We start from the raw sequence: 24,000 nt of genomic DNA on the forward strand, positions 1-24,000 counted from the left end.
CTGGCGCATTTCGTCCTAATGCACGTCACGATTTCTCCTTTTTTGCTCCGCCTGTACGATGTGCTCGATCTGTAAGTGAGCCGGTCCGGTCCGGCGAGTAAAAATTGATTTAAATTTCCGTGGCGATCGGTCCATTTCTCAATCCGGGCGCAGTAGCAGCTTCTACTCCATCTGGCTCTCTTCGACAAGGGCTGCGAAAAATGTGTTTTTTTTTCGGAATTGCGCTACGTCCAAGATAAGACTCCGACAAGGGACGCCATTGGCGTCTCAATTATACTTGTCTTACCTTGTTGCCGAACTCGGGGAATTAGGATCTCCCTTAATCTTGACCCTAATTGGTAGATTTATGCGCCTCATCCCGCGGCCTTCGGTACGCGAGGCGAGTGATTTATGAACTTCCCGGGGGCCAACCGGACGCCGTGATTCGGTGGCGGCATTCGCATTTGCTACCCGCTACCCGGGGCTCGCTCACCGTAGATCCATTTGATACCGGTGGGATTTTGATAAATGATTGTTTGTTCGAATGTGTGTCCAGCTCCGAGAAGCTCGAGTGGAGAGGATAGTGTTCGCCAGGAAGGTTCATTATTCATTCGGCCAGTTGGTTATGAAAATGGAGTCCCACCGAAAAGGTGGAAACATATTTTCTCACAATTTTATGAAAACGATTTGTAACAGTTCAATCAGAGAAACGAAAGCTCTGAGACGTAGATTAAGGTGGCTCTGGTAAAAAACGCAGCACGTAATTTGTTTTGTGATATATACGGCTCCGTCCGTAAGATATCAACTAAAAAAAAAAAAATAATAATTTGTTTTGTGCTGCGACCGTGACGTCACTTGAACCCCTGAGTGAACCCTTATCACACCGAAGGGATGCACACACTGAAGCGCAACCATTTTTAATTGTACACAATCCATTCCCATCCATCCATTCGCGCTCGATGTCACTTTTCACGCTCGTTGAACAAATACACTTGTACATTCCGTGCCCTGCTGGCCCGCTGGTGGGGTTTGTGCGTTGCAAAAGATAGCTACAAATCTCACGCTGGCGGCTCCAATTAACTGCATTTGACAGCCCATTTAACTCGGTTAAAAGGAGAGGTTGACCGAGGTTGAAAACTTGTCGCTTCGTCCTTCGAACAAAAACCACTCAACGGGGTGGGTCGAGCAGTCGGACACGGAACCGGGGGCGTGCAAAACTTGCCGGGATAGTTGATCAAACAAAAGGGACCTCGGACTGACAGTCACCACAAGGTTTAGGGAAAAGCTGGGCCTTTTTTTGCCCGAGCAAAAAAACCCTGGCACTGGCGCCTATTCAGCGCGTAGAGCTTCTCCCAAGGACATTAGCATAAAATCATCCGACAACGGGCGGTGAACCACTACGAAAGAGAGCGACCAAGGCACGGGTAGCAGCAAGGTAATGTCAGGAAAGTATCCCTTTGCAAAGCGACTATTGATGCTCTGGATGTGCTTTGGAGTGGCCAGGACGACATCCTTTCGCTGAATGAATGGCATCATTGCATTGCACGGTTGCCCGCGAGGCTAATGGACGTTCACTTACCTGTTGGCACGTCAATCTTAACTAACTCCGCGGGGCTCGCTGAACTCGCTGTTCGTTGAATAAGGGAGTGCCTGATGAAAAGCGCACCTCGACGGCTCCATAGAACAAGGCCACAAAAGACGAATGAACGAAGGACGGTCGCCGTATCCTTTCGTAACCGCTCGATCACGCGGTCGTGATGTAACGCGGGCGGCCTATAGATATCCCGTTCCATCTTCTACTTCTTCTACGATGGGCACGGCATCCTTAAGAAAAGGATACAACCGTAACCTGAAGTGGTGGAACGTGGGTTTCGCGTAAAGGGAAAGGTTACCAAACTGCAACAAAACGGGCAAACCGGTCGATCCGTCGCTAGTCCGTCTGTTTTGGACCCGTTTCACCCGTTGCCGACGTTGGCGCAACGCGACGCAACGCCCACCGCTGCCCAACGCGGTCGGTCGGTGTGTGCGTTGTTCGATTTACATAATTTTCTCATTTAAATTTTTATCGGTGCTGGCAGTTTCTCAAATTGGTTCCATCCGCGCTAAGCGGAAAAGGATGCGCGAACCTGGATGTGTCCCGGGACTGACGGGACTGGACGAGAACGCGAATGCGAGCGCTCGTGTTGGTGATGGCCGCTGGTGGTGGTGGTGGTGACCGTGGTGTTGCTCAAAAGATAAACATTGCAGCGATGCTCCGGACGCAACCATCGCAACACAGTGTTGGCAAGGGATAGAATTATGTTTGTTTTTTTCGCGCCAACATTTGGCGAGTGGCCAGTCTAGGGTAAGCTTGTTTTTGTCCGTCGCGAGTGCCCCATCCCTCACACTCAGAGTAATCATTCGCACTTTTAACAGCAGTTGGTAATGAGATTTCGGGAGTTTTTTTTGTTCCCGGGAGGGGAGTTTTTTGAGGGTTTTTGAGATGATCTAGACTGGCGACTCACAAGCGATAACAAAGAGCAATCGGGAGCCGAGGAAGGGGCAAGAAAAATGTTTGCCAATTGATGCTCTTGTTGACTGCTAGTTCCCCAATACAAAGCATTGTTTGCCTTTAAAATCAGCCTTGATTATCATTTTGATTTAATTCCGAGTCAACTCAATCACAGCTAACGTCAGTAACAAGTTCAATATTTATTATCGCTTTTACTTTGTCTTGGAACACTCATTGATAGAACGGGATCATCTACAGTCTTGGTCTACTTAATCTATTCGCAACATTACAGATGCTTCATCTTAGTTTGCTGTTACGTAAACACTAATTCGAGCGAATGGTATGCATGGTTAGCCACTCAAAAGCAGACGAAAACAATTTAATTTCAAAATTGTCAGACCATCTGCATCTATTTCAATAACATTTAGATTGAACGCCTTTAAGATCACGGATGCAGTAGTACGACTACATGAGGAGAAACGGCATGGCCATAAATCTGGTCACCTTGATCTCTATCACCTTTGCCAATTTGTCAACATAAATAAACGGCACGAGTGCAGGAAATGTTGTAGATGTGTCTAGCAATAAAATGAGGCCAGGAACACGCTATTGCTTACTTTTCCTAGCATTTGCTCATTAAATTAATGTCGTGAAGCTTCAAACACACTTATTTAGAAGAAGCAACAGGTCAGTTGTCAAAGAAAATCAACGCAATCACGACTAAACTACGCAGAAGAAGAGTCTCAAGAACACTTTTGTCATTGTTTGTTTATTTTTTTCCTTGATCTCGAAGATTTCTTTGGTCTCGAATACAAGACCTTGGATAAATTCAGAGCATTACTTGGAAATCTATCCAATCTATCTAAACTTTCCCATTTCCCAACACAGGCAGACAGGACAAGAGGCGAAAACAAAAGATGAAATTGAAAATTCCTTTGACATTTTTTACGCGAAAATGCCATCCTGATTCACTCGGTCGCTTGTGTCTCGAACAAATATCACGATTAGTACGAGAACACCTTCCCACCTTTCGCCGGGATGCTGGCAATGCTAAAGAGCAACGTGCCAACCCACTGCACACGATTTGCATTGCAAGCATAATGGTTTGGTCGCCAACCGGCCGACCGCTTAGCAGTCAAATTTGCATTTAGATCAAACAATTAAATTGTGCAAACCGAACCGAACGGAACGGAACGGGGTGGTGGTGTTGGTGGTAATGTGATGAGGCGGGACCATCCCATCCACCATAGCCCTCGGAAAAAAACTCTCTCATTTGTTTGCACGAACCCACCCCACCACTCGCATCCGGAAGGTGGTGCTTCCGGTGATCACTGATACCATTGTCACTCTCTTCTTTTCTCTCTCACGCACACACAAACACTCACATTTACACACCGTCGAGTCGAGTGGCCGCTTATCATTTGGCACCTCGGCCACCTGGCCTGGTGGAGCGCAGCGTACACAGTTCCTCCTTTGGACCAGAACTGAGCTGCTCCTGCGGCTTTCTGGAAGGCCTACATTCGCCTCATCCCATGCCACCCCATTCCCTCTCTCTCTTTTCATTATCACTATAAATTTTCTCGGAATGAAAACCAAGAAAACAGCTCGTGCGCCGCATGAACCCGTGGGGGTTGGAAAGAACATGGAAAATAAACAAAGACATTGTGTTATCTCGGGTGTAACGGGTGGAATTACGGTTCCGGCGCCCTCTTCAACTTCTTCCCTCGTCATCCCTTCTTTTGTTTCAACAGCATACCGCCCGGGTTGTCAGCGGAACCACTTATGCTATCTGCGTGTTCGCATTTCTCTCCTTTCTTTCCTTTCAATGTCGCGGTGTCCGCTTGCAGGCTCGCTCGAAGCTGCCGAAAAAACGTCGCCGAGTGCTGCCGGTGGAGCAACCGCGACGGAAACGGGACGTTGGGGTGGCCAATCGGCGCGTGAACGCGATGAAACACCAACATCCAGGACAACCGGGCGCTGGAGGGGGCGGAGGCTGTGGGCCAACCCATCCCGCCATCTTCAAGGATGCTTTCGGTGGAGCGAAAATCGGTAAGCTTTCCGTTACGCCAGAAGGGAGCTTTTGGAGCCGTTGTGGGTGTAAAGCTACTCCAAACAAGGGGGGGCGGCGTGGGCGTTGCATGCGCAGTTTTGTGCGAGAGCTTTTCCGACCCCGGAGGAGCTCCAAAGCTTTCACGATGAAGGACGAAAGCGACTCAGACGAAGCGGCATTTTCTTTGTTTTTTCACCAGGTCACGTGAATGGCGTCAATGTGATAGGGCTCACGCTGCAGGGACCGTCCGTACCCGGGCTCGCCGTCCTCAAGCCTCCCGCCGTCCTGCAGCCAGGTAATTTTCCGATTTTCCGATTGCTACCAGTTCCCTTCTTCGATGAGGACTCCGTTTTAAAAACTAATAATAATCCCCACAACGTACGTCCGGTATCCAATTTGTCCGCTGGTTCCGGCTACTCTCCCCTCTCTCTCTTTCTCTCTCGCTAGGTGATTTCATCAACGTACCCCAGCTGAGCTCGTTGCAACCGCGCCAACCAACGACCGGAAATGTAGATTTATTGCTGCCATTACAGCCGAAATTGCTCGTTCCGCTGGGTAAGCAACGCCAAGGGACAAATGGTTGTTGGTGGCAGCAGTAGCAGCGAGAACTGATATCCTGTTCCCTTCTCCCTTCTCCCCTCTTTTTCTTTTTTTTTCTTGCGACCGCTCCACCTTCTTGCATCCGGCCATCCTTGGGGCTTGATCGTCGATTGGTGACCACGTTGCGTCCTCCCCTTTTCAACGCAGTGGAACGACGAGAGTCCAAACCGGAAGAGATGGTCCCGGTACCGGAGCCGAAGGTGACGCTGCACTCGCACGGATCCTGTTCCGCTTCCGGTAGCAACACACCCGGCGGAGACGAATCTTGAGCCGGCGTGCTTCGGACGTTCCGCTGCGATGGCTACCGGTGGCTACCACGGTGCAGGCTGGTGTACGGTGAGGGAACACTTTGGCAATTACTACTCTGGTGGTGCGCTAGACGCGACTGTTGCCTGTCACCGATACGTGGCATGTGTCCTGATGAAATGCACGCAATGATGCTTTCGATGATTTAGGGAAGAAAATAAAATGAAATGTGTTAATAAACGATCGCCCATTCGGTAGTAAATGTGAACAAATGGATATTAAAAAAGGGAACCGATTTCATAGTTTATGGAACCACCAGACAAGTAAGTGGTAAAGAAAATCCCAGTAAAATAAAGCATAATAGGAAACGAACTAAACGAAGAAACTGTTGTTTTTAAGAATAACATCAAAGCCAAAAACTAAGGTAACCACCAAATGAAAGGATGGAATGAATTGTCTTTGAACGGTCTAAACGGACAGCAAAGCAGGAAAGTGAATGGCCTACGAGTGACTCGTGCTTGCTGGTACGACGAACCGCTTAATGAAAGGATTAGATTTAATTAGTTTAGCTAGAGAGAGAGCGCACAAGAAACACAGTTGTTCGAATGTAAGAAACCAAAAGTGAAGGGCTCAATTTTGATACATCAACAGTACATCCCCGGAGAGAGAGCGCAACACGATTTAGCGATTCCAACAAAAATCAAAACCAAATATTCCCTTTGGAAACGTTGAAGCGCACTAGACGGGGTGTACTAACGGCCCGGTAATCAAGATAAAAATGTATCGTTGTGAGTGCCAACAACACTCGCATCAAGCTAACCTGTTGTATGCAGTACGAATACGTGTATGTTAATGTTGCCAAATAGGTGGTCCGAGTTGCCGAAATGGAATCAGCATGAGATGCTGTAGCCCTTAAACTAAATCCTCTCAAAAGCCAAATCTCTTATTGTGTCACAAAAAAACTGAAGCAAAAGATGGAAGCATAAAGCACCAAACTGAGGTGTACCCTCCCTCCCTCTCTCTATCGAACATCTCGAAGAGTTTCATTCGAAGACACAGGAAAATCGAAAGAAGTAATAAAGCTTTAAGCCATGCGGTGCGTACCGAGGAGCGAATGCTTCATTAAAAAGGCATTGTAAGAAGTGTGCGCGGAATGGAAACTTAAAATCAATTTCAAGAACCGGTTTCAAATCGAGCGATGGAAATGCAAGAACATCTGGTGGTCAACTGCACCAGCAGGCAGGTGAGACAACGTACTCCCCTTAATTGTTTACCAAGTAGAAGAGCCGATCCAGGAATTTACCATCCAGTTCAGTGCGCTTCGTTCCAGGGCATGGCAATCGGTTGCCACGATAAGGAAACGAAGCGTCACAGTCACACTTGTTAGGGGTAGGCAGAAGTTCAGGCAGAAAATCGAATCGAAATAAATGGATACATTTTTAAACGAACCTCAAGTGTCGTTTTACTTGATTAGCAGCAGCAACACCGCATCGTTCGTCCTTTGCTGCCACGAAGCAATTGAAAAGCAGTTCGCGCGCTTTGGAGTGGCCACTGTTGGAGATGGAACGGGAACAGTTTCCAAAAAGCAGATCCTTTGTCCTTCGCCTGTTTTAATATAAAACAACAAAAAAGAAGGCATCAAAACCATCACTCCAGACACTGGAGGTCCACCGAAATCCACTCGGAAAAAACGGCAAACCTAACGCTGAGACGAGTGGCCGGAATCGAGAACCCAGTTTACGACCGCATTGCTCATAAATTGCGAAATGAAAACGAATGGCTCGACCGAGCTCGCTCGCTCGTTCGCCCGCTCGCTCGCACACCCGAAATTAATGATGGCCGTTTAGTGCCCCGTGACGCGGGTGACGCTCTCCTTGGAATCCGCGACAGCAGCCGGGTACCGCGTGGTGCGCGCGTGGAACATTGTGAAGTAAGACAAAGTAAATGACAACATGCCATTCTCTATTACGAAATCGCGCACCGTCCTTTTTTCGGGCCCTCCAGATGGGCCCGAATCCCGAAAATGGTTCACTTTTCTGACCGATTGTCCACAAAAGGAACGGTCCACGTGACTCTGGCTGGCGCTGGCAGGAAGAAGAAAAAGAAGAAGCTGTAAGTCAAAATTATGCTCCCTCATTAACGCTGGTCGCTGGCCGGGCGTGTTCCGGGCTGCAGACGGTCCCCCGTTCCGTTCCCGGGGCGGAAATGGAAGCACATCGTATTTATGACCTCCTCGGCTGCGCTCGGCTGCTGCTGCTTCCTTTTATGGCTGCTGCTTCCTGTCACCGTGGCAACCGGTGGCAACACCAGGCCTACGTGTTTAGTTCAACATTAACTTCTTCTTCGGGCCCCTTTCCCTTTCGGGTCCGTACACTTCAAGGAGGATGAATGAAGCAAATCAGCCAAAAAGGGAAACAGTTTAAATGGTCCTCGAGTCGTCCGAGGTGGGGGTTCTGGTTTTTCAACTAGAGGTTTTCGATTGAGAGGCACTTGAAGTGGCAGCCAATCAACGGAACGGCCAGAATTCGTGGACAGCACCGCACTCGAGGTTGACCGAATTTGATGTAACGCTTTGATTTCATCCCCGCGTTCTAGTCTCTTTCCTCTCTCTCTCTTTCTCTCTCTCTCTATCTGGTGCGTAAGACCGAGCCATCACCGAGCTGGCAGGTCCGGTAGTCGGCCCCAAGGGACTAAATAAACATCCAGACGGCAGCACCACTCGGACCGCTGCCCTGTACGGTGCCTCGTATTTATGTTTCTGTTCTGGCGTATCTCGTTACTTTCCGGGGGTGGTTTTGTTTGTCTGAGTGAGTGTGCACTCCATTGCTCGTATTTTGATTTTAATCTCGCACCCACCCTTTACCCTTTTAGCACTTTAACAGGAGAAGGGAGAATGAAATCGTCTTTCTGCTTCTACCGACTCACCGGTTGTTCAGTTTGTTTGAATTTTACAATTCTCGCCACAATAAAGCGGCCGCCAAAAGTCATCAGCATAAACGCCCCGGCCACAGAGAGCGAGAGAGAGAGAGAGAGAGAGAGAGAGAGAGAGAGAGAGAGAGAGACCGGAAAAGCAGCGACAGCTTCACCAAGCGATAGTGTGCTGAGGGATGGTGAAGGGGTAGAGGTGCTAAGGATGGAATGAAAAGCATCGAAACCACCCCCACAAAACTAACCAAATCCCCCCTCCACGATGAATCCTGGGTTACCGTGCCCGTAAACTTCTGCTTTCTATGGCCAGTGGCGGGACGGATTGGGGGACCAAAAGCAGAGCGGTGGTGGATGCAAAAGAATTGGAAACTTTTAGGGGAAGGTCCTTTCAAGGATGCCCATAATGTTTGACAAAGAAGCAACCAGAAGGCATTCGACGGTTTTGGTCGGTGGCAGTAAAAATGGTATTCATCTAGCAGGCAGACCAAAGGTTTGAAAGTTTCCTCACCCCTCTCCCCAAAAAGGGGTAAAGCGGCTCCGTGGAAATCGTGAGCCGTGAGAAGCGAGAACAAAGAAACCGTGGCGATGACGAAGAGGACCGTTTTTGGGAGGGAAAGTAAATGGTCAGTAAAGATGTTCACAAAACAAAAGGGCGCGCGTAGGGGGTAGTGATCGGGAAAAGCCCAGGAAAACCACCCGGAAAAACATTCCGCTTTATGCTCATAAAACTCAATAAGTGTCAGCTTTCCGGGTTCACTATCATCTATTTCAATCTCTCGTTGCCTCTCTCCCGAGCGGCCGAGGGAGAGAGAGATGCGATCAAGGATCTATGCCGGCTTGTGTGCTGGTTCCCTTTCCGTTTAAACCATGACAAACGATTTCACTCACGTCGGCGCCGTCGTTGTACCAACCATCTCCGCGCCATTAATCCAGCTCGATACAATGTCGCTAATCAAAGACCATTCCGCCACGCGGCATGTAATCGGACAACTCCTGGCCAACCAGCCAGCCAGCCAGCCAGTCCACCAGTCTCCAGAACAAAACAGAACGGTGCGCTCCTGCTTCGGTGTGCTCGGGTTATGTTGATGACGGGTAGAATCATTAAAGGAAAACTCATTCGAAACGTGCCATCGAGATGGGCGGAGTCCTCGAATCGCTCGAAGTTGCTTTGTCGTCTGTCTCCGGTCCGGTGTTTCGCCGTGGTGTTCACATCGCGTGGCGAACGTCTTGCGATTTGAGACTAGACTACAGAGCGTGGTGCTCAAGGTGAAAGGCTGTGATGTGCAGAACGATGCTCATAATCAGCAACCAATTCGAAACATCGTAGCCAAACATCGTTGCCAAAGGTGGATGCTGTCTGTCTCGAGGAGGATGAGTCCGTTGATTGCTTTGTCAGAACTCACGAGCTTGCAGATTTGCAGCAGTGGAGGGACTTTTGCTGGATGCAAAAGTAATAATAGAGCAATCCGTGGAATCATCATTATGCTATGGTTTGGCATGGGCTGATTGTAGCATTTTTGTATGCAGACAAAGACGAAAGGAAATCACATGTTTGTGGCTTATGGTGATCGTAGTAGCATAAATTGTTTATACAAAAACTCAACTTCTGTACAAGATGGTCCCTCAGCTCTCGATAAAAAATGCACTCTTGCTTCGCTATCGAATTCCTGTTGATGCTGTGCTATCGATTGCATGTCCGTCAGAGGAACAGCAAAGACGCATTGCGACAATCACATCACAAAAGCACAAGAAGGGCGAAGCACTAAACCGAGCAAAAACCGTACGCTCGCCTCCAACCAACAAGTGAGCAGCAGTGAAACAAATACGCATTAGCCATCGGCCATTGCAACAGCTACAACTAGGGGCGGACCATCACCGGCAGAGAGGGGGAGACCAGCATAACAACACAGTAATCAATGTTTTATGGAGCTGATGGCAAATTAATTGACAGGGAAGGCGAGCATTTCAAGGCCGAGCCGGAAAAGTGCTCCTCGTAACCAGCACACACACGGGCGCGCGCAAAAACGCCGATAAAGGACACGAGGATCGATATTGACTTCCAAAGGCGAACCCAAACGAATGCTACGAATGCTGTGAAGCTGCTGGAGGGAGCGAGCGAGCACTGGGTGGCTACAAAAAGCAAAAAAAGGCGGTGGCCTTCCCCCATCAACTGCAGCTGATCTTGAGCCCGACACTTATGCTGGTGGCGAGAGAGCAACAGAGTACCGGCGGCAATACACCATAAATCGCCGTTCGGCTTGCCATGGCCTCAAGGACGTGGCAGCAAGCGAGCGAACCACGGAACGTGTTTTTTATGTTTGCATGCCCACAGCCCCGGCCGCCGGCGAAAGCAACGAAAGGAGGGAATTGCTTTCGGATGTTTACGAGCGCCGGCACGCAGAGCGTAATGAGATGATCATAAACCAAACAGCGCAAATGAGTTATCCGCCCGATGAGATCCGAGGTCCGAGGAAAATCGATCTTCGTAATCCGATTGTCTGCGTGGCGGGCGCACCCTCTTGCGGGCTGACGTCCGCTGATTTGTAAGACCATTACAGCGCCATCTTGGATGTGTTATAATTTGTACGTCAACACATAAACTTCCTTATCCCGGGCTCGGATTTATCTCCACCGAGACCATCGTGCATTGGGCGTCGGGTCGATCGGGGCCATAATCAGGCCAAGATGTGATTCTGCACACTGTTGAACCTTCTGGAGTGAGCTGGAGCATCGTACTCCACACGGAGACAGAGAGACAGAGCGTGAATAAAAAAGGAGGAAGCTGGAACTGGAATAATTTGCGTTACAAATTAAGTTCATATTTTCGCATAATCAGCTGCCCGGGATCGAATTAGCATCGGCTACGCACGAACATACAATCGAACGGCTTGGGTGGGCACGCGGAGGTGGAAATGAAAATATCGAAAAGCGAAGAAGCTTTTCTACTGTTTTTTTTTACTTCGGGTTTTGAGACTCTCGCTTCATCTCTTCCGCCTTGATCCCTATCGCGGTCGCGGTCAATGCAAACAACACGAACGGAACGGCTTCTCGAAGTAATTTGCATAACATTTCCGGATTCCATCGGCACTGCTTCCCGTACGGTTCGGGTTCGGGTGCTGCATTGCGCTGCAGGAACAAAAGCGGCGCTCGAAACACTCCACCCAAACTCCGCGGACTCTGTGGATTCAATTCGATTAAAGCTTCGTTATCATCATCGCAAATTATACTTTTATCCAGCCTTCCTGGGGCGTTGTCTTTAGCGTTGCCGTGTCTCTTGTTGCTCTCAGTCTGGAGCACGATCCCTGGAAGGGTGCTTCAGGGTGGGAGATTAGGTGAGGGAATCTATTGAAAGCTTAAATTTAACATAAGAAACACGTTTAATGGTGACTCGCCTCGCATAAAGGACTGTAGCTATTTAGGCAAATAGAGTTACTCACCTGCTACGTCACAGAGAAGCAGCAGCAGCAGCAGCTATTGTGCGCCATCTTTTAAATTGTTTTTCAATCACGAACCGATTATTGCTCACTGGCACGCTTCATTCAATTCGCTCACTTTCTTTTCTCGAAAGTAACAGTTCTGTTGTTGCTTCAAAAGACGCGCACGATACCTGGAGGGCTAAACGTTCTCCATTTCACTTCACCTTCCCGGTTTCCGCTCTCACCACCATTTCCGTTGGTGCTTCTCGGGCACAAAACGATTCGCTCTGCCAACGCACCGTCGCAAACGATAGGCAAACGGTATCGGTTATGTTACGTCGGATAATCGAGTTGCTAGATCAGCTATAGCGCTCTCGCAGTCGTATTCACCGGGAGCGCCCTTTCCACCAAAGGAAATGATGGCGTAAGACATCGAGATCCCGTTCGATGCAATCGAGGCGGAGTGTCTCCGTTGCTTTAAGACCGTGGCCGTTTCTTTCGCTCCATCCCACGCATAAGTCCCCCGAGGGCAGCCACAAGGCATGTAAAGAATCTAAAATATCAGACAAAAATTCTTTCTCCGCCAACCAACGACCCCAGTCGCCGCCGCCGCCGCTGCTACCAGATGGCGCAGTGGCTCTGGTCGCAGTCGGCTCCTGTAGAGCCAGCACCAGCCGGTCCCAGGATGTATAGGCATGTGAAATTTGTTTTTCTTTTCCACGCCGACCACTCTCTCTCTCTTTCTGGCTCTTTACTTCCTTAAAAGCCGCTTGAACGAGCGGCACGCTTTGTGCCATGGCCAACCTCGCGGAACCTCACGCCATCTTGGAGACCGCGGGTTGTAAATCTCCCAACACGCGGAGTGTGGCCGCCATTCGCGCTTGAACAACGCAAAGAAAATGAAAAGCAAAGCAAGAAAACCCCCGAAATGGACGACACCGTAAGTGCTGCAGAGGGTGTCTCGGATGGAAAACAAAGAGAAAACCAAGAAAGAAAGAAATACCAAGGAAAACGTGGGTCTCGAAGGCGTGGAAAATGTGTTCCGGTTCCGGGCCGCCTACTGCCCCTGCCCTGCTCAGGAGCCCCGGTTAATCCGTACAAAATTGAACAATATTGATTCCACGTGAGCAACCACTCGTCTTCGGCCAGAGACCCCTACCCCTCCTCTAAATGCCAACCAGAACGCACAATCGAATCCAAATCTGAATCTTGCGAAAGTGAGCGAATCCAGTGGCTTGAGGCTTGCGGGGCACAAGCAGCGCTTGATTTGATTTCTTCGATCCAAAGCAGCGGCCCCAGCACCAGCATTTGCTGACTGACTGGCTACGCTGGCCAATTTATCTTCAGATCCCGTTCCGTCCGTCTGGCCGGTAGGTCCCGCATTTTGATGAGAAAATCACGATCCGTTGTTGTCGCAACGACGAACACGACGGTCCGTGGAACCGGTCCCCGGAATGCGGCTTCGGGCCGGTAGACAACAAAGAAATAGTTTCTCCAGCCCTCTCCAGCAAACCACAGCAACACAGCAACAGCGACAGCGATATCGTGTGAGAGCTAATGGTTAATCGTGCCTGGCGTAAAGTTTTAAAACCGTCTGGGGAGCGATAAACTTTTCGTCCAACTCTCTCGCTGCCCCGCTGGTGGCGGTGGCATCTCTCATGTGTGAGCTCGTGCTTGTGGAGCAATACAGCATGTGCGGTCGCATGTAGGTAGCACGCCAAGCACAGCACTAACCAGAGCGAAGTCTTGTGCGACATCTTTTGTTATGTGCACTGCCAGCCCCAAAAAGGATTGCCAGCACCGGGGGGAAAGGGGGGGGGCAGAAAGAGACGCTCAAGATGACAAAAAAGCGTCGGATTTGTGTTGTTTTTCCGTGGGCTGAAATAGGCTTTTCTCCGCCTTGGAGGCTTGTTTTGGACCTCCTCTTACCTGTGCGGCATGTCTTTACAAGTTACCAGTACCGCCGGGAATGACTTCTTTGGCAGCATTCTCTTGTCGATGCTGTGGAGAAGCACAAAAAAGGGGTTGGCAAGAGACAAGGGTGTCACTACATGCGTGCAACACTTTTGTGAATGTTTTAATTAATTTAACGAAACTTGCACCGAGACCATTCGAAGTGAAACTTACTTTCATCGTTTCCACGAAAGATCGTTATCTTTCTCTCTCTCTCTCTCTCTCTCTCTCTCTCTCTCTCTATCTATCTCTTTGTCACGCTCTTCATCTCTCCTGTACCTTTCATCAAAGGACATTCGGTGTGACCTTTAGCGAGAGAAGGGAATTTAATAGAAGAAAGTCGGAAAATGTTGCTCCACAAAAAAGGGTGAAAGCATCTCTGTTATGCCAAACGTGAAGCCCTCGGAAATATCGGCCGCTATCGGTATCGAATCACAGCCCAGCCCGGTTAGCTCGTCGTGCGCCTCCCCCTTCGATCATCGCCTTCGAACCTCAACGGAACAGCGAGTGTCTCGGTGGGTGTGTTGTGTTGCGAATCTTTTCTTTAAATTTTACCCCGAGGCCTTCCCAGTCTTCAACCTTTCCCGACCTTGCGAAGGGCCATTTCTTCCTGGAATCTGGAACCATCGCGTCAACGGATGGACGACGGAGGTCGTGGAATTTGTACCCGGGTGCCTCGAGGCTTCTATCTGCAAAACTTTCGTCCACAAATACTACCACCACCGAGCGCAAGGACGAGCGCACGCATGCATGGAGACTGAACTGGTTACCGAAGGGCTCTCTCGGAGCATAAATTATTCACTCCGCAGACCGATTCGGGATTCGGAAGATTTCTTACGAAAAACCACGTCCCAACACAATCACACAATCACATACAGAGTCCTTGGTGGTCACGGTCTGACCCTGAAGGCATCGTTGCTTGTTGCTTTCTCGAGCAACTCGAGTCCGACCGACCACCGTGTCCACCGACGCGTGCGATGCGAGAAATTAATATCTAATGCGTCTTTCCCGTGGGACGGTTTGGGGCCACATCCCGACCGAGGAACCGAGCAGCAGAAACACCACGGATGCCGATTCGTTTGGTTTCATTTAAATTAAAAACCGCTCCGGGTGCTCCGGGGTCGCTGTCTGCGGTGTAAGGACGTCCGGCTCGCTCCGGCCCGCCGGAAGGCGAAACGAAACAGGACCAAGAAGGACTTCTTTCACCCTGCTTCCGATTCCGTTCACGAAAGGGCTTCGAGATTCGATTTCGACGGACCGCGCAAAAGGGAGAAAATGGAATCCCAAAGCAGTAAATGTCCCTTAGGCTGCTAGCGCTGAGACGCTGCGGTCCATTAATTTGCGCTGGCACGACCTGCCCTACCGCAGCGAGTTTTCCCGCACATTAACCTAATCGGAGGACCATCGTTTCGCGAGGGAAAACTGTCCTTTGCTATTTAACGAATGAGTTCCTGGTGTGAATCGAAGAAAAAACAACGAATAACGAACGAAACACGGTTCCGGTGTTGCGTTCTGTGTCTCACCTGCAAAGCATTTCCCTTTCCCCCGGGAAGGCCGGAAGCACAGAGCCTTGGCGTATCGGCGGAAATATTAGCGACGGTTTCCGACAGCGGCTGCCGACAGCGTGATACACGCCATAGGAGACACATCGGCCTCTCTGTGCTTGACTTCGGAGTTCAAACCGTTTGCGCGACATTTTCGCGAACTCACCTACCCTCTCTCTCTCGCTCTCGCTCTCCCTCGCGCAGGCTACAAACAAACCACCATAAATCTTTGGACCGAGGGCCGGGACCCGGTACCGATCCCTGTAATAAATCGCGAATGTCCCACGAAACGAAACACAGTTCCGGGACGGCCGGCTCTTCGATCGAGCGACAGACAGGAAGGTCACACATCCACACATACCCATGGCTTGTTGTAAGAGATCGGTCGACAACTCGAAATGAACCATTTCCGGGCTGTAGCGCGAGGGCCGGAACCGATGAACCAGACGTTCGGTGATGTGGCGTCTTCCCGATAAACAAGTCGCGTGGATTCGTACTCGATGGCAACGGCGGTCCTGTGCTGCGCTTCCCGAACCAGCACCAGGAATAAATCATTAGCGGAAGGCACTGGCTCCAGGCATCTCGGGCGCACTTCTTATGCCTATTAGTGGTAGTTCCTTGTGGTCGTGTGCGAGTAGTTGTGCTGCTGCTGCGTCGTGTGCCTAGTGCTCTAGTTAATTGTTCCGCTCCAGTTTTGCACAATGATCGGCTTGGTTACAGTAACAAATGGAGAAGGGTGGAGAGTTGTGCTTCGGTGGGTTGGTGGGTGGATGGGTGTACCTCGTGGGTGAAATGGGCTTTCTTATGTTACATGCTCCCAAAGCTCACCCACTCTATATCCTTGCAGGCGCTCTCTCTCTCTCTCTCTCTCTCTCTCTCTGGTCTCTCTCTTTCTTATGTTACATGATTCTCTCTCTCTCTCTCTCTCTCTCTCTCTCTCTCTCTCTCGCTCTTTTCATCTCTCTGTCTTGCATTCTCTTTGCTTTCCTTTTTGGGGAAAAAGCATTTCTACTCGGGAGCGCGTTGTTTTACTTCTGTTGCACCATAGCTTTGAAGTTTGTGATTTAGTGAAGCCCGTCTGTTTGTTGGTCTTCATTAGGCCATCGTACAAAATGCTGGCAATGGTCTTCCGGGAAGGGCAATCAGCTCTAGGGAGTGTTGCAAATTGGTTTTCTAAATTAATTAGCAGTCAAGTTAATGAGTCTCGCCTACAGTTTGCCACATATCAATCGTTTTCAAGTATTTATTTGAATAATTCCATCAATTTTCAAATTGATTTAAAAGAAGTTGAAGGAATGGGTAACTGGCCTTCTCCTAAGGAACACCAAAACGGACTCTCGGTTGTTCTCTTTGCCAAACTACAAACCTTGCCCCTCTTCCGTGCTTTGGCGGTCGTAAACAATGGAGGAAATCAAATCAAAATATCAAACCACCTTACGCTCCACGCCTTACGCGTCGCCTCCTTCGATACAAAGTCGTTGTTGATAACTCCCAGCCCCTCTTCATCTCTGTTTCTCCTTTTTCCCCTGCTTTAAGCTCTCTCTCTCTCCCTCCCTCTCTCTCTCTGTCCTTCTCTCTGACACACATTCCGATTTAAGCATAATGTTCTCCCGCACAACGTAACGCACATTCCAACCGAAAGGACCATCGGAAAGGAAGAGAGGGGTGGTTGCGAGGCATTGCTGGGGATCACCGGCAACAGAGAACTACTCCCTATACGCTGCTAGGTTATTACTACGGATTTTCCCTCGAATTTTCACGTTCCCCTTGCTCGCCTTTTCCCCAACCTTTTCGCTCTGCTCACCTTGCTTTCTCTCTTTTGCGCGAGAACGATTCTCACTTTTCACCACATCTTCTCTTGCACTCTTCGTCGAGTTTTTCTCGTTTCGTCGATTTTCCTGCCACCCCGAACAAAGTAGGCGAGAGAGAGCGCGAAGAGAGAGAGAGAGAGAGAGAGAGAGAGAGTAAAGGACGTTTGCGTCTCTCGCTCTCATCGACGAAATCTCAGTAAATCGTGCTGCTCCTTGGGCACTGGCTACTGCGAGGCGGTTACGGTCATACGAGCCAGTGCCGGAGTCCGGTAGTAGTGATCGAGCCATCGTTCGATTCCGTTTGGTGCCCACCTGGTGGTCCGCCTCCGTTACTCGCCTGAACGGACGGAACGCTGTTAGTGTGTCTTCGGGACTTCGGGGACAACATTCGGGACAGCGTCGAAGCGGCACTCCCCGTTCTCCCCCATTGTCCCCATTGCGGTAGGGGTCCATTCTTTCTCTGTGTATGTGTGTATGCGTATGTGTGCGTGAGTGAACCACGGTGTTGCGTGCTAGATACACTCTGCGGTCCTTGAGGACTCCCCCAACGCCATCTCATCGTCTGTCTAGCTGCAGTTGGCGCTCTTTGATGTATGCACGTGTCCCTCCCTCCCTCCCACAACAGCTCCCTCCGCAGTAGTTGGTTGTTCTCACGTCCATAGGCAGGTGTAGGTGTGTGGAAACCGTTCAGTTCTTGTCCAGTGTGGCGGCAGCCTGTGGCATTGTTTGATAGGAATCCCCCTGGGCGGTAAAGGTAGCAGATAGCAGGCCACAGGTAGACAACTCAACATCAACTTATCGCCGCTTTAAGGAGCTGATATCCTGGCTATTGCCTGCTTGCCAACCCACACCCACACACCCACACACCTACATGGAATGATCGTTTGTTTGGTTGGAACCAAAGTGAGACCCCCACGTATTCTGAAGGCGGACGTATTCTCCGCTGTAGGCGATCCGTTTTTGTGTGGGGAGTTGTTCCTTCCACTGAATCACTTGGCCTATCCACCCTGCCATCGTTTGCGTGTTGTTTCAGCGTTCAAAACGTTTCCAGCAAACCGCAAATCAGTTCGATCGAAGAAGAGGCGCCCAGAGCTTCAGTTACATTTTGAGAAGTTCGCTGTTCAAATTCGTTCGTTTGCTTTCCAAATTTTGGTGGAACTCTTCTCGAGCATCATACTGGACCGACAACGACACGGTGGTCGCTGTGCTGTGCTGCACAGTTGGTAATGGCTACCGGCCGCCACGGAACGGAGGTCTGCTTAGTAGCGGTTCGCACTTGGCAGCAACCCCTAGACGCCGTAAGAGCGTAAACCTGTGGATCTCTAACCTTCTTCTCCTTCTCTCCTTCTCCTCCTTCTCCTTCTGTTGCTGTAACAACTGCTCCTGGCAGGTGTGCCCTGGTGTGTCTGGTGGGAGGTGGCGCTATGATGATGGAAGTTTCACCACGATGTGTCTGATTACAGGTTCTGAAAGGTTCTATCATTCTCCGCGTAGCGTGTAGTGTATATGTGAGTCTGTATGTGTGCACAGTAACATCACATCACGGCGCGGGGCGGTGCGCTTAAACCCCCGAATGAATGCTGTAACCGAGGTGCGAGTGCTGCGTTTAGTGCTTAGAGGAGTCTAGTTGGTGTAAGGTAGCAGCGCTCGCTACTGGCGCAATTGGCGTGCAGTGTCGTGGAAAGTGTCAGTGAAAATTTCAGAATCGATATACACCCGGTTCCCCGGGGGGGCACAACACAACACAACCAAGTGCGTTCGGTGACCGTGAGGTGGGCTTGTTAGTGAGACGACCTAGTAGGCCGCGAGCCCAGGGCGCTAGGCGTAAAAGAAACCGCCAAAGTTTTGCAAAGTAGGCGTGAACCAGCGGGCAGGCATTTGCGTTAGTGTGGTGAAAGTAGAGCGGTGCACAAAGGCGCTTCGGTCGACGGTCCGCTATTTGTGACAACAGTAGCCAGCAGTTCCCGGGTGCTAAGCCCTCAAATTGTCCACAAAATAACGCGAGCCCGTGTGTTGGTGAGTGTGTGTTTAGCTCCTCTTAGTGTTCGGCGAAAGGGAAAGGAAAACAGAAACCCGGTTTCGGTGGTTCGGCAACGATATAGCAACACATCCCGGGCAGACGGTGCTGAAACTGCCTACCGGAGTGAGCTGCCAAGGTCGTGCTCCAAGAATAGCAACAGTAACCAGCACACGACGACCACCACCACCATCGCTGGCATTATGAAGGCATGAAAGAAGGTTAGTCACATCGCGAGAGCCTTTAAATAATTTATTCTTAAATTATCAAAACGGAAGAAACCACCAGCGCTCGGGGACATGGGGGGAGGGGGTGCTTTTGGGGGTTGACCAGGACCAGCCGACCGCTCGCTCGCGGTTGTGGCGGCACTGGCGGCGGCGGCGGCGGCGGCGGCGGTAATTCGTTCACCAAAGCACGACCCCACGCCAGGACCTTTAGCGAATCGATAAAATCGATTTTACGACAACGTCCGCACACCGTCCGTGGTCCTACCGTACTACCACTACTACTGTGGTTTGCTGCGGTGCTGGTGTGCTGTTGCCTGTGCTGCCCCGGCCGTTTGACCCTCGCCACAGCACCCCCTCCCCCCACCACGGGAACGTTTGTTGTTGATGGTTGATGGGATCTCAAGGAGCCCTTCACGATAGCCATCGCATTATTGGAATATTTTCAATGGGACTTACTGACCACACAGACGCACACAAGCACACAAATACACACAGACACACGGGGATGGCCATCTTGGTCCAGAATGGTCTCCGTTTTCTTCGAAGAGCTGATGGTGGTGTGGGTTGTGGTACATTCTTTTGGTCCCTTTTGACGTCGACATCGTCTTCGTGGTGCGTGCAGAGCGCGGGTATGCTGTCATCGGAACGTCAAGGCATCGCCAACGGTATCGGTGGCCTACGTCCACCTACAGTGGCTTTCGCTATCGATTGAGCTCCCTGTGAGCTGTGACCTCAACGGACCGTGTTTGTCTGTGTTGGAAGCACATTGAGGCAATTACAATCGGCAACCAATCGGCAACCAATCGGCTGTAGCATAAATCAATAAGAGGATCTTGGATACGTTAATGTCTTTGTTTCTTGGCTCTTATGCTTGTGGCCAATAAGATTGTTCAACTAACGAACCTAAACCTTAGATCTTTAACGTAGTTCAATTCAAATAAATCCGGTAGCAACGGTATCCCAACGCAAAACACACATTAACATAATGGAATACCTCCAATTTACGGCGTTCTAATGATTTATGCACCGAGATCGATCGAAATCATGTATCGAAATGATGTTTCATCTTCGCAATTGCTGGCACATTTTCGTAGAAATGACCGTAAGCGAACCAAAGGAAACGGAAACTCCACCTGCACTGTGTTCACCGCATGTTGAATCAAACATGAACCTTCTCGATGCCTGACCTGGCCTGGCCTGGCCTGCCCTGGAAGCTAATGCTCGGAGCACCAGCCGGCTGGGGAATTGAATTTTAAGCGCAAGCGAACTGAAGGCAGATTAATCCCACGGACCCCCCCCCCCCCCCCCCCCCCGGGAAGCACGCAAAATGCAAATGAAAAATGAAACTATCCCCGGGCTGGGCGGGCGGGCGTACGGGAATGAGTCGAAATCGGCGGCAAAAGCAATCGGACGCCGACTTCTTCCGCCATTCCGACCACACCGTACCACATCTCTGGACCCGTTCGTTGCCCCTCTGGTGTTCCCGGAGCGAAGGAATAAATTTCCAATTTCGCATGGAAAACGAAAGCACTTTGTGGTACGACGGTTTAGCGCCCGAAGGTTTAGGACTCTCGATCGAGGAGCAGCAGCAGCAGCAGCAGAAGAAGAAGGAGAAGGAACGCAGAGTCCGGAGTCGGTGAAATCAATTTATAAACTAATTCGGTCCCGATCCCGGAAGCCCTCATCGTTCGCAGAAAAGGACACGCCACGCCGGCCCTTAATCAGAGATCCTCTTCATCATCATCATCAGCAGCAGCAGCAGCAGCAGCAGCAGCAGCAATCCCCACCATTAAGGCCGATGGTTGCAGAGCTTAGTGTGCGAAGCGAAGGCGCTTTGCCAATGTGACGATTGGTCGTTTGGTTGGTTGGTTGGCCAGAGCAATTGGATAGCAATTGCTCTCTTCAATTCCCTCCCTCGGGGAGGCTGTTCTTCTCTTGCCATCGTCCTTGGCTAACAATAAACGCACTCGAGGCGCTAGTGGTGGTGTTCCATGGACTTCCCTCACAGTGGGACTAGTCGGAGATCCCAAGATCAACTCAAGGGAACCGGCGATGAGAAGCGGCGAGCAAATTGCATTTTAATTTTCTACGGATAAAGTGAATTATTGCATTCCATGACGAAAGAGAGAGAGTGAGAGCCAACGGGTGGTCCTCGGGCGGATAAGATATGTATCGTCTGCCCTTAAGCGGAAGATTCTGCCACAACGATTGACTTGCATCAACTGCAGTCGTTTCTCGGGGTTTCAAAGACGAGAGAGAAAAGTTACAATTTACGCTACTCTCTGCACTGGACTGCAGAGCTCTCCAGATAGAGTTGAAGTTGGATTTGATGCCAAATACAAAGATGTAAGTTGGAAAGTGTGTTCCAAAGAAAGGACTCCCGGCGAGTGTATGGCCCCCAGGTGAAGTACAGCCTAAAATGATTCGACGCCATACGTCTCCCTTTCTGTACCGCGCCTCCTTCCATACGCATTCTGTCCTGGAAACTGACGGCGGCGACTAGAGAGTGCGAAGGCGCACCACGAGCAAAGACGTAAGCTTCAACTTCAACTCCGAAGCCAAGTTTCAGCGCACTCGAAAACGGATTTGGTCGATGGTTGCTGGCAGTAACAGACGGTAACGCAGACGCAAGTCACATGAAGGCACGATAAGGTTCGGGGGAAAAAGCTTTTCTGTGTTTCTGTGTGTGCCATTGGCAGTGTAATGGCAGTGGCACGGGCATCGGCACCGGCACAGGATCACGATATCAAAAAGGGAGTGTCTCTCTCTTGCTCTCTCGTTCTTTCCCTCTCTCTGAACATTCCTCGTACTCGCGCGCGCCTCTTGACTCACAGTCACGACCGGACTGAGTTGACTGAGTGAAACATTGAGAGATGGTTAAAGTTTGTCCTCCACCAACCATCTCCAACCAAACGCCCCTTACTCTGTTCTGCTTACTCCCATCGTTACAAAAGGAACGGGCAAAGAAGAATGGGCGGGAAAAAGTGGAAAAAATCAGAAGCCGCTACGCGCGCGCGATAAAAATATTGATTTTACGATCCATGTTTCAAGTAGCGCCGAGAGGCGGTATGAGTTGCACGGAAACGGGCACAACGGCCATCGGATTGGAAGGCAGCAAAGGGAACAAAAAAAATCAGGACGATCGAACGCTATAAGCTCGATGCTCGATGTTCGAATGGTTCGATGCTCGGTGGTGCTGCAGGCACTTTGCAGAAGCCAAAGTCAAACTGCACCACAGCACCGAGTACGCATCGCTCGAAGGGGCGAATTGGACGGAAAACAATATTACCTCACTCAAACACTCACTCGGTCCCCGGATTCACGAACTCCTGGTTCTCTGAAACTGAATTAACTGGAGTTTGATTTGGGGCACACGCTCCAGGAAACTGGGTGTGCGCGCGAAAGCAATGGCGGCCTGCTGGTACGTGGGAATATTTGAGCGGGGCTGTCGTGGTGGTAGTGGTGGTAATTCTTGTGCAGTGTCGTGATTGATTGAGCGTCTTCTGGAAGGTGAGAGTGGGATCAGCAACAGAGCGCTGGGCGTTTGCTAGACTTCCTAACGTTGGCCAGGCATTCTTTCAACGTTGTCGCAATCTCATCGCAAAATGACTATTCCTGGCGCCATCCTTGCATCGCCCTCGAAGTGCGCCTCCATTTGGAGAAATTTACATTTGAAACCTCCCATTCCCAAAGTCCGCATCTTTTTTTCTGGACACCAAGTAGAAAATAGTACATTCATCACTCTTTTTTCATTCTCTGCCATTCCTTTTTTTGTTCTCCCTTTTATGACCATCCACCGTGCTCTTTGTCAACCGAGGCACGCCCTTGCGGTGGCTGCATTTCAATTTACCAAAAGCGAAAAGCATTCCATAATTGCAAAAAAGAAAAACCATCAGCACTCCTTCCCGGAAAGCACATACGCCCACTCGTCGCGCACATAAGAAAAGCGTCGCCAGGAATGGTTATGAGAAAAGTGTGAGATGCACACAAACAAACACACCCAGACACAAACACGATGCCGTCCAAATGCCGCCAACTTTCTAATACCCATTAATCAACGAAATGCTGTTGAATGCTGTGCTCTGTGTGCCAGCAGTATGCAGCATCGGAGCGTTGCATCAAGCCTTCGCCTTGGTTTTCGGGGGAGTTGAGCTGATAGTTTCCGTCCCCATACCGTAAACCACATGGCCACAGAACACATGGCAGGAGATAGAGAGAAAGAGAGAGCGACGCGAGAGTTGCTGCACCAGAGTTGAGTTGGAATGACTATGTGCATATCTTAACCAGATGCTCGGCCAAACAACTTTGTCAGCGTGCCTGCCTGCCTGTACGGGTGCTAAACGGGGGGCGCGGGGAGCATAAATTGTCCCAAGTGCAACTCGTAGCAATAGTCGTGAACCTGCCCCCTGAAAAAAAAAATGGAAACGAGTCGCAAAAACGTCTCCGAAGCAGCAAAGAATGTTCATTCGCTTTCTGCCACTTTTCTCGGTTGTAAACTATAAACTTTGCTGCAAAATGGCAAAAGCTGTTATTTGGTAACATTCCATTTCGCAGCACACAAGACCTTTCGTAACAACAATCCAGCGTGCGGCCCGATGCTGTAACGGATTTACCGGCGTTGGTGGCACTGTGTGTCGCTTTCTTCTTTATGTGAAAAGTGTAGTGGGAATGTGCGACTGGGTGGCACTTGAGCGTCTGCAAATTGTCTCACAGCAGGAGACACAGAGAAAGAGAAAGA

General features: G+C 50.1%; 2 protein-coding genes across 6 annotated transcripts in view; both read left to right on the forward strand.

The window, feature by feature from the left end:
- LOC126571116 (potassium voltage-gated channel protein Shaw-like) overlaps positions 1 to 6,814 on the forward strand; it is a 52,507-nt gene extending 45,693 nt beyond the window's left edge. Inside the window, exons 9-12 of the mRNA XM_050229386.1 lie at positions 4,318 to 4,519; positions 4,720 to 4,815; positions 4,968 to 5,075; positions 5,268 to 6,814. Coding sequence (XP_050085343.1) covers positions 4,318 to 4,519; positions 4,720 to 4,815; positions 4,968 to 5,075; positions 5,268 to 5,389 — 528 coding nt within the window. The 3' untranslated portion in view covers positions 5,390 to 6,814. The remainder of the gene's footprint in view (positions 1 to 4,317; positions 4,520 to 4,719; positions 4,816 to 4,967; positions 5,076 to 5,267) is intronic.
- A 10,530-nt stretch (positions 6,815 to 17,344) lies between these two features.
- The window catches only part of LOC126571117 (potassium voltage-gated channel protein Shaw-like), a 64,649-nt gene continuing 57,993 nt past the window's right edge, over positions 17,345 to 24,000 (forward strand). For all 5 annotated transcript variants that reach the window (XR_007607862.1, XM_050229387.1, XM_050229388.1 and 2 more), the window contains exons 1-2: positions 17,345 to 17,459; positions 18,482 to 19,256. The gene's annotated coding sequence lies outside the window, so the exon portion shown is untranslated. The remainder of the gene's footprint in view (positions 17,460 to 18,481; positions 19,257 to 24,000) is intronic.

Source organism: Anopheles aquasalis, chromosome 2 (assembly GCF_943734665.1).
Source record: "Anopheles aquasalis chromosome 2, idAnoAquaMG_Q_19, whole genome shotgun sequence".
In the NCBI taxonomy this organism is placed as follows: Eukaryota; Metazoa; Arthropoda; class Insecta; order Diptera; family Culicidae; genus Anopheles; species Anopheles aquasalis.